The sequence below is a fragment of the Chiloscyllium plagiosum genome, unplaced genomic scaffold (assembly GCF_037043375.1).
Source record: "Chiloscyllium plagiosum isolate Xiang-an unplaced genomic scaffold, Cpla_swu_hap1 HiC_scaffold_30, whole genome shotgun sequence".
Taxonomy (NCBI): Eukaryota; Metazoa; Chordata; class Chondrichthyes; order Orectolobiformes; family Hemiscylliidae; genus Chiloscyllium; species Chiloscyllium plagiosum.
In genome coordinates, this window is record NW_028270168.1 from 56,519,566 (window position 1) to 56,529,357 (window position 9,792).

At 43.3% G+C, this 9,792-nt stretch overlaps 1 protein-coding gene across 1 annotated transcript in view; it reads left to right on the forward strand.

The window, feature by feature from the left end:
* LOC122563774 (uncharacterized) overlaps positions 1–8,826 on the forward strand; it is a 78,448-nt gene extending 69,622 nt beyond the window's left edge. The window contains exon 4 of the mRNA XM_087976968.1: positions 8,196–8,826. Within this exon, the coding sequence (XP_087833094.1) occupies positions 8,196–8,301 (106 nt within the window). The 3' untranslated portion in view covers positions 8,302–8,826. The remainder of the gene's footprint in view (positions 1–8,195) is intronic.
* The last annotated feature ends 966 nt before the right edge of the window (positions 8,827–9,792 follow it).

The window sequence follows — 9,792 nt, forward strand, 5'->3', positions numbered from 1 at the left end:
AAAATTCTGTAGACTCTGGAAAAGTTCCTCTGGATTGGACAGTAGCTAACATAATCTTAGTATTTACCAAGGAATGAGCATGATATTATTGGTTGGAGGAATCCATAATAAAAGACGTAATATCATACTATTTGGAAGATAGTTAGGAGAAAGTGAGGACTGCAGATGCTGGAGATCAGAGCTGAAAAATGTGTTACTGGAAAAGCGCAGCAAATCGGGCAGCATCCAAGGAGCAGAATGTCGATTCTCCTGCTCCTTGGATGCCGCCTGACCTGCTGTGCTTTTCCAGCAACACATTTTTCAGCTATTTGGAAAATAGTGACAAGATCAAACAGAGTCAGCATGGATATACAAAGGGGAAGTCATGCTTAAAAAATGTGCTGGAATATTTTGAGGATGTAACGAGTGGAGTTGATAAGACTGAGCCAGTAGATGTGGTTTACTTGGACATTCAGAAAGCTATCAATGAGGTCGCATGTAATAGCTCAGCATGCACTATGGGAGACTGGAGATCGTGATCAAGAACTGACATGGATCGAGAACTGGTCGGCAACCAGCAAATAGTCTCAGAAGAATGGTGTTACAAACCGGCAAAGGTTTAAGCCCTCTGATAATTAAAACGAAACACCACCCCAATTTGCTATGGTGAGAGTAAAGGTTCCCTTGCAGTAATGAAACCTGAAGCACCCAAAGAAACACCATGTTCAAAGAATGGTTAAATGAAAGGAATCCTTGATGTTTACTTTCGGAGTTACAAGTAACAATTTATTTATTTAACCCTAACAGTGAACAAATTAACTGAACAATTGCTCCCTAAATACATCCCATTCCATAACTAAGCTAAATTCTATTGGAATGTTGTTTCAATAACACAGGTCCCACTTATATGAGCACAAGCAATAAGAAAACAATAAATTAAAACTCAGTCTCTCAAAGTTCCAAAATGCTCCTCTTGTTCTATGCTGATCCTCTTTCTGAAATGCATCTCTCCATCAAATTCTTGTGACAGGACTGTTCTGTCCGTGATTTCTGCTGTCTTGAATGTTAGCAAACGTGATGTGCTACATTTTATCAATAGATGGTGCTGTTTTTAGAGAGTGTGGAGATTTCCTGTGAGAGCCCAGTATTTACTTCTCCAATGGTGGGCTTGCTGTCTCTTCAGATAGCAGTTGGCTCTCTCTAACTTGCAAACGCCCTCTTCTTTATACCAGTGATGACATATTAATTTGTGGTCAATTGGTAGTCAAAACCAACAGATTTAAAATTAATTGGGTGTTGTTATTAAGGCCTGGTTTACCTTAATTGACTAATATTCAAGCTGGTTGTCTTAACATCAAAATAAGCTTAGGATGCCAATCACAAAGTCAATTGATACATATGTTCAACTTTAGAACTGAGTGTCTTCTGCAGCTCCTTGCAGACACTTTTTTTAAAATCTCCAAGCTTTGAAAAGCATATAATCTTGTAAAGAAACCATGGTCTCTTCCCTTGTATCACATTTGCAAACAAATTCTAGCTTCCTGACTTCGACTTCAAGAGTAATGTACATAACTTCGTGACAAAGAAGTCTTTTTCTAAGTGGCAGGCAGTGAATAATGGACTTCTGCAGGAATCAGGGATAGCTTGGGGCCCAGCTTTCATGAGAAAACTGATTTAGATCAAGATACGCATGTCACATCTCCAAGTTTTGCACATTATTGGGGGAATGTGAGCAGGTGAGAGGGTGCAAAGCAGATTGACCTGGATGTCGCCCAAATTCGAGACTGTCAGTTATGAAGAGACACCGGACAGACTGGGGGTGTTTCTTCAGAGCAGAGAAGATTGAGATGGGGCATAATGTATATAATAATGAGGAAAATGAATAAGGGTAGAAAGGAAGAAACCTATCTGCTTGATGGATGGAATAATGACCAGGGGCTTAGATTGGTGACTGAATGTTTTGAAGAGGTATGAGGATAAACTTTGTTCACCCAGAGGGTGTTGAGAATCTGGAACTCACTACTTGCAAGGTTGGGAGAGGAAGAAACTCTCAGAAAATTTCAGAAGTATTTAGATGTGCACTTTTGATTCAAAGGCATAGAAGGTTATGTGGCAGATGCTGGAAAATCAGATTAGAATGGTTAGCTGACTGGACCAGTGTGATGGATTGCAGTGCTGTTTTTCTGTGCTGTAGACTTTTGTTTAGGAATGAATTCCCTTGAAGTCACTCACCATCCTGACTTGGAAATATATCACTGTTCTTTCAATGCTTAGATCAAAATCCTGAATCCCACCCCAACACAATTGTGAGTCTACCTACAGCTCATGGATTGCAGGGGTTCAAAAGGACAGCTCAACACCACATTCTCAAAGGCAGCTCAGGACAGGAAATATGTGTTGGCCCAGCCAGTGATGCCCATATCCCATGAGTGAATTAAACATATTCAAGGCCAAGTAGAAATATGGAGTTGAAGACTAAAAGTTGAAGAGGCCAAATGTGACTACTACCGTTCCTATTTCATATGTTCACTACACCTTCTACAAAAACACACCTCACTAGGAATGTTGTATTCCATGGAATTTAGAAGATTAAGGACTGTTTTTTCAGCGGGAACAGCAACTAAAAGGGTGGGAGCTTGGACCAGAGGCCTGCCGGGATCGATGAGTTACTGATTTGAGCTTTTATATTTGAAATCAGAGAGCAGAGGTTTCTGGGAAAGGAGGGACTTCTTCCTTTTCTTTCCGTTCAGCTATATTAATCAGTATTTTCTAATCCCGAGACCCTACCTTTGTAGTGCCTCCTACCCAACCAGTTCCTCTAACCTTAATGACTAGGGACACATTAAGTAAGTGTTTCTTCTTTTTTACTTTGTGATAAGGGGACGAGCGGGGATGGCAGTGCAGGTAGAGCAATGTTCCTCCTGCATGATCTTTGAGGTGAGGGACACGATTGGTGAGCCATCCATGTACATCTGCAGGAGGTGCACCCAATTCTCGCTCCTCCAAGACCCTGTTAGAGAACTGGAGTGAGAGCTGGATGAATGTAGCATCATTCAGGAGGCTAAGATTGTGATAGATAAGAGTTACAGAGAAGTAGTTACTCCAAGGCATGAAGAAAGCTGGGTGACTGTTCAAGTGGGGAGAAAACAGTCAGTGGAGGGATCCCCTGTGGTCGTTCCTCTGAAAAAATATGTATAACATTTTGGACACTGTTGAGGGGGATGACTTACCAGGGGTATGCAGTGGGGCCCAGGTCTCTGGCACAGAGCCTGTCCATGTTGCACAGAACGGAAGGAGGAAAAGGAGGACAGTGTTAGTCATTGGGGACTCAGTAGTTAGAGGATCAGATAAAAGGTTTGTTGGGAACGAGTGAGACTCACAGTTGGTGTGTTGCCTCCATGGTGCCAGGGTCCGTGACGTCTTGTACCTTTGGGGTCCTGAAGGGAGAGGGTGACCAACCTCAAGTCGCGGTCCATGTAGGTACCAATGACATAGGTAGAAAGAGGGACAGGGATGTAAGGCAGGATTTCAGGGAGCTAGGGTGGAAGCTGAGAGCTAGAAAAAACAGAATTGTTGTCTCTGGATTGTTACCTGTGCCACGTGATAGCGAGGAGAAAGTGAGGACTGCAGATGCTGGAAATCAGAGCTGAAAACGTGTTGCTGGAAAAGCGCAGCAGGTCAGGCAGCATCCAAGGAACAGGAGATTCGACGTTTCGGGCATAAGCCCTTCTTCAGGAAGCCCAAAACATCGATTCTCCTGTTCCTTCGATGCTGCCTGACCTGCTGCACTTTTCCAGCAACACATTTTCAGCACGTGATAGCGTGGCAAGGAATAGGGAGAGATATCAGCTGAACACATGGCTGCAAGGATGGTGCAGGAGGGAGGGTTTCAGGTACTTGGATAATTGGGGCTCATTCTGGAGAAGGTGAGACTTGTACAAACAGGGCAGTCTTCACTTGAACCAGAGGGGTATTAATATCCTAGGTGGGAAATTTTCTGGTGTTATTCAGGTGATTAGATTAGATTAGATTAGATTACAGTGTGGAAACAGGCCCTTCGGCCCAACAAGTCCACACCGCCCCGCCGAAGCGCAACCCACCCATACCCCTACATTTACTCCTTACCTAACACTATGGGCAATTTAGCATGGCCAATTCACCTGACCTGCACATCTTTGGACTGTGGGAGGAAACCGGAGCACCCGGAGGAAACCCACGCAGACACGGGGAGAACGTGCAAACTCCACACAGTCAGTCGCCTGAGGCGGGAATTGAACCTGGGTCTCAGGCGCTGTGAGGCAGCAGTGCTAATCACTGTGCCACCGTGCCGCCCACCGTGCCACCCAGGTGAGTTTAAACTAGCTCTGCAGGTTGATGGGAACCGGAGGTATAGTTGCAGTGCAGAGGGGATTGAGAGTAGGGAGGACAGGGATAGCATTTCAGGTTCACAGGAATGTGCTAGCAGACAGTAAGCTGGTTTGAATTATGTCTGATCCAACGCCAGAAGTTTCCGAAATAAGGTAAGTGAGCTTGCAGCATTGATATGTACCTGGGACTTCGATGTTGTGGCCATTTCAGAGACATGGATAGAGCAGGGTGAGGAATGAATGTTGCAGGTCCCAGGGTTTAGATCTTTCATTAAGAACAGGCAAGGCGGTAAAAAAGGGGGAGGTGTGGCCTTGTTAGTCAAGGATAATATAACAGTGGCTGAAAGAACTTTTGACGAGGACTCATCTACTGAGGTAGTGTGGGTTGAAGTTAGAAACAGGAGAGGAGAAGAGAGGTCACACTGTTTGGAGTTTTTTATAGGTCTCCGGGGAGGTGGAAGAGAGGATTAGCAAAATTATTCTGGGTAGGAGTGAAAGGAACAGGCTGGTCATTATGGGGGACTTTAACTTCCCCAACATTGACTAGAAATGCTGTAGCTCTGTATGTTGGATGGATCAGTTTTTGTCCAATGTGTACAGGAGGGTTTCCTGACACAGTATGTCGAAGGGCTGACAAGAGGGGAGGCTACACTGGATCTGGTGCTTGGTAATGAACCAGGCCAAGTGTTTGATTTAGTTAGGTGAGCACTTTGGAGAGAGTGACTGTAATTCAGTTACATTTAGTTTAGTGATAGAAAGGGATAGGTACATGCCGCAGGTCAAGAGTTATCGATGGGGCAAGGACAATTATAATGCGATTAGGCAAGAATTAGGATGCAAAATGCTGGGGATGCAGACAATAGAAATGTGGAGCTGGTTTATAGGTATGTCCCTGTCAGGCAGGGAGGAAGTGATAAGGTAAGGGAACCGTGGTTTACTACAGAAATTGATTCCCTTGTTAAGCAGAAGGAGGCTTACGTGTTGATGAGGCAAGATGTTTCATATTTGGCGATGGAAAGTTACAGATTAGCTCGGAAGGATTTAAAGAGCGAGTTAAGAAGAGCAAAGAGAGTACACAAGCAGTCTTTAGTAAATAAAATAAAGGAGAACTCTAAAGCTTTCTATTGGTATGTGAGGAATAAGAGGATGACTAGGGTCGGAATAGGGCCAAAGACAGAAGTGGGAAGTTGAACGTAGACCCTGTGGAGATCAGAGAGGTGCTAAATGAACATTTCTCATTGGTGTTCACTCAGGAAAAGGAGAATATTGTAAAGGAGAAGAATGAGGTATGAGATATTAGACTAGAAAGGATTGAGGTTAGTAACGAACAGGTGTTATCAATTCTAGAAGGAGTGAAAGTAGACAAGTCCCCTGAGTCGGATGGGATATATCCGAGGATTCTCTGGGAAGCTAAGGAGGAGACAGCAGAGCCTTTGGCTTTGATATTTGAGTCGTCATTGTCTACAGGTTTGGTACCAGAGGACTGGAGGATTGCAAATGTTGTGCCCTTGTTCAAGAAGGTCAGTAGAGATGACCCAGGTAATTATAGACCAGTGAGCCTTACTTTTGTTGTCGGAAAGGTTTTGGAAAGAATTATAAGGAATGGGGTCTATAATCATCTAGCAAACAACAATTTGATTTCAGTTAGTCAACGTGGTTTCGTCAAGGGCAGGTTGACGAAAGGCAAACCTCGTTGAGTTTTTTGAGAAGGTGACCAAGCATTTGGATGAGGGTAGGGCAGTTGACGTGGTATACATGGACTTCAGTAAAGCCTTTGATACGGCTCCACATGGTAGGTTGTTGGTGAAAATGCAGAGGCATGGGATTGAGGGTGATTTAGCAGTTTGGATTAGAAACTGGCTTTCTGAAAGAAGGTAGTGAGTGGTGGTTGAATATTCAGCCTGGAGTCCGGTTACTAGTGGATCTGTTTTTGGACCACTACTGTTTGTCATTTTTATAAAAGACTTAGACGCATGCATAGGTGGATGGATTAGTAAATTTGCAGATGACACTAAAGTCAATGGAGTAGTGGACAGTGTGGAAGAATGTTACAGATTGCAGAGGGACTTAGATAAGCTGCAGGATTGGGCTGAGAGTTCAATGAAGCTAAATGTGAGGTGATGAACTTTAGGAAGAATAACAGGAGGGCTGAGTACTGGGTCAATGGAAAGATTCTTGGTAGTGTGGATGTGCAGAGGGATCTTGGGGTCCATGTACATAGATCCCTGAACGTTGCCACCCAGGTTGATTGTGCTGTTAAGAAGGCATACCGTATGTTAGGTTTCATTTATAGAGGATTGAATACCGGAGCTGCAATATTATGCTGCAACTATGCAAAGCTTTAGTATGGCCACACTTGGAATATTGTGTACAGTTCTGGTCCCTATATTTTGGGAACAATGTGGAAGTATTGGAAATGGTGCAGAGGAGATTTACAAGGATGTTGCCTGATCTGGAGGAAAGGCTGAGACTTGGGTCTGTTCTCATTACAAGGAAGAAGAGGGGATTTGATAGAGACATACAAGATGATCAGAGGATTAGATAGGGTAGACTTTGAAAGTCTTTTTCCTAGGATGATGACGAGGAGGCATAACTACAGATTGAGGGATGATAGATTTAAGACAAATGTCAGAGGCAGGGTCTTTACGCAGAGAGTGGTAAGGGCATGGAATGCCCTACCTGCCAATGTAGTTAACTCAGCCACATTCAGGAGATTTAAACAATCCTTGGATGAGAACATCGATGATGATGGGACAGTGTAGAGGGATGAGCTGAGAATAGTTCATTGAGGGCCAAAGGGCCTGTTCTGCACTGTATTGTTCTATGTTCTATGTTCTGATGTGATTCAAATTTTCCAGATGTTAATTGAAGCTTGTCGAGGAGATAGAGAGGAACTATGTCCATCAGGAAGGTGAAGTGATAGCTCAAATATCCTTTGCATGTGCAGTAATCAGGCAAGATTTGAGTTTCTTTGTTCACTGGTTTATTCGATCATTTGACTGAGGAGCAGGAGTAAGTTACTTGGCCCTTATTAAGATCGTGGATTAGAATCAGATTTCAAGCTCAACTCTGTGCCTGCATATCCATGATAATCAAGAATCCATCTGCATCGGCCTTAAAAAAAATTAAAGATTCACAGGATGTGTAATTTTACGCTCATTAAAGAGACCAGAGAGGTCACACTCTATTTTACTTTTTGTTCTGAAAATTTGCTTCTCATTGAAGAGTCTGGTCAGTTTCTCCTCGATCACCAGGTTCCTCTGGCCTGGATGCCATTTTTGTCTACATTCATGATTGATATTTAGTTTTTTCCGGTCAGGATCATGCAGCACAAGATGACGGTTAAGACTCTCCTTCATTGCAAAGGCCTTTTGGCAGTCTGGAAAGTAACATTTGTATTCCAATAACTTGAAGTGATCTTTTCGGATGTGATGTTCCAAGTTAAAGCCAGTTCTGAAATTCAGGTCACTGTCGTCCATTGGGCACGTCCGCCCAGAGTTCTGAGCCCTATGGATCAGTTTGTGTCTACGTAGGGCACGAATGTGTTTGAATTTCTTTCAACTCTCTGAGATAAAAAAAAGTTTAGATATATCTGCTTTAATTTAAAAATCACAAAACACCAGTTATATTCCAACAGGTTTATTTGGAAGTCCAAGCTTTCGGAGCACTGCTCCTTCATCAGGTAGCTGCCTGGCAAAGGAGCAGTGCTCCAAAAATGTGTACTTCCAAATAAACCTATTGGACTATAACTTGATGTCATTCATATTTACCCAATTACAGGTTATGATTATTTTATCACAATCCAACAACTTTCATTCAATTTTGTCCTATTTTAAATTTATTTTCCAGACAATTGGAATGCTGTGATTTACAGAGAAGAAGTTCAAATCAAGCATCACATCAAGAACTGTCAACAATGCTCGATTCTGAGGGGCTGAGTTTCATCAGCTTTTGAACATGGATGGAAAAAGCATTGTTCACAATGAAGAGAAACCACACGTGTTCTGTGTTTGGATGATACTTGAGTCAATCATCAGGCCTGCTGAGACACAAATGCAGTCACAATAGGGAGAAACCATGGAAATGTCTGGACTGTGGGAAGAGATTCCATTACCCATCTGAGCTTACCAATAATTGTGCTGGGATACTGGAGAGAGACCATTCATGTGCCCTCAATGTGGGCAGGGATTTACTCATCCACCCAATTCAAACATCAGCGGGTTCACACTGGTGAGAGTTGATTCATCTTTACTGAATGTATGCAGGGATTCGCTCAGTAATCCCAACACACCAGCGAGTTCAGTGGGGAGAGGTTGTTTAACTACTCTGAGAGTGGGAAGGGATTTCATTTGCTCATCCAACCTGCTGACACACCAGCAAGTTCACCAGTAAATGCAAAGATTGAATTTTGCTGTTCATCATATCCAGGCCTCAATCATGTTCAAGGGGCTCTGTTGCTGCTGATGTTAATAAACTCAAGAATGACTGTGTATATTCTGCATGTCAGATAGAATACCTTTCATTTACATAAACAGTGTGTTGAGTCTCTTAAATGTCTCTAATATTAGATAGTTCTTTTTCAAGAATGTGGAGAGACAAGTGAGTGGAAAAGCACTGAGACATACACAATGAGAGTGATTGTCTGTGAACTGTCTATGAAAAGTGTTTTGTCTAAGTCATAGCCTGAGTGATAGTGCTCCAGTTGGCGAACTCAGACATGTGTTCTGTATGTCGACAAGGATTCAACTGATTGTCCAACCTAGAGAAAGACAAGACCATGGACATCATGGAGAAACAGTGGAATTGTGAGAACAATGGGAAGGGATTCAATGACCAATCCCAGCTGAAGATTCACCAACGCAGTCACACCAGAGAGAAGCTGTTCATCTGTCCCATATGGGGGAAAGAATTTACATTGTCATCAATGTTTCATAACCACCATAGGACTCACACCGGGCAGAAACTGTTAACCTGCTCTGTATATGGGGTTTAATTTCTGTCCCAGCTGCTGAGGCACCATCTGGGCCACATTGATGAAAGGCTGGTTAACTGATCTGATTGTGAAAAGAGATAAAAAAATCTACAGATGCTGGAATCCAAAGTAGACAAGCCAGAGGCTGGAAGAACACAGCAAGCCAGGCAGTATCAGGAGGTGAAGAAGTCGACGTTTCGGGTGTAACCTTTCTTCAGGACTAGGGGTGTGTGTGGGGGAGCTGCAGATAAAGGGGGTGATGAGGGTAGGGGATAGTGAAGATAGGTAGATGGTACGACCTGGCTGGTTAATGGGATGGATGTATCCGATTGGTGGCAGGGAGCAGTGGAAGGGAGGTGGAGGCTTGGGAAGGGAGTTGGGGGATGAGGAGGGAGGTTATTTGAAATTGAAGAACTCAATATTGAGTCCTCTGGGTTGTAGAGTGTCCATTTGGAAGATAAGGTGTTGTTCCTC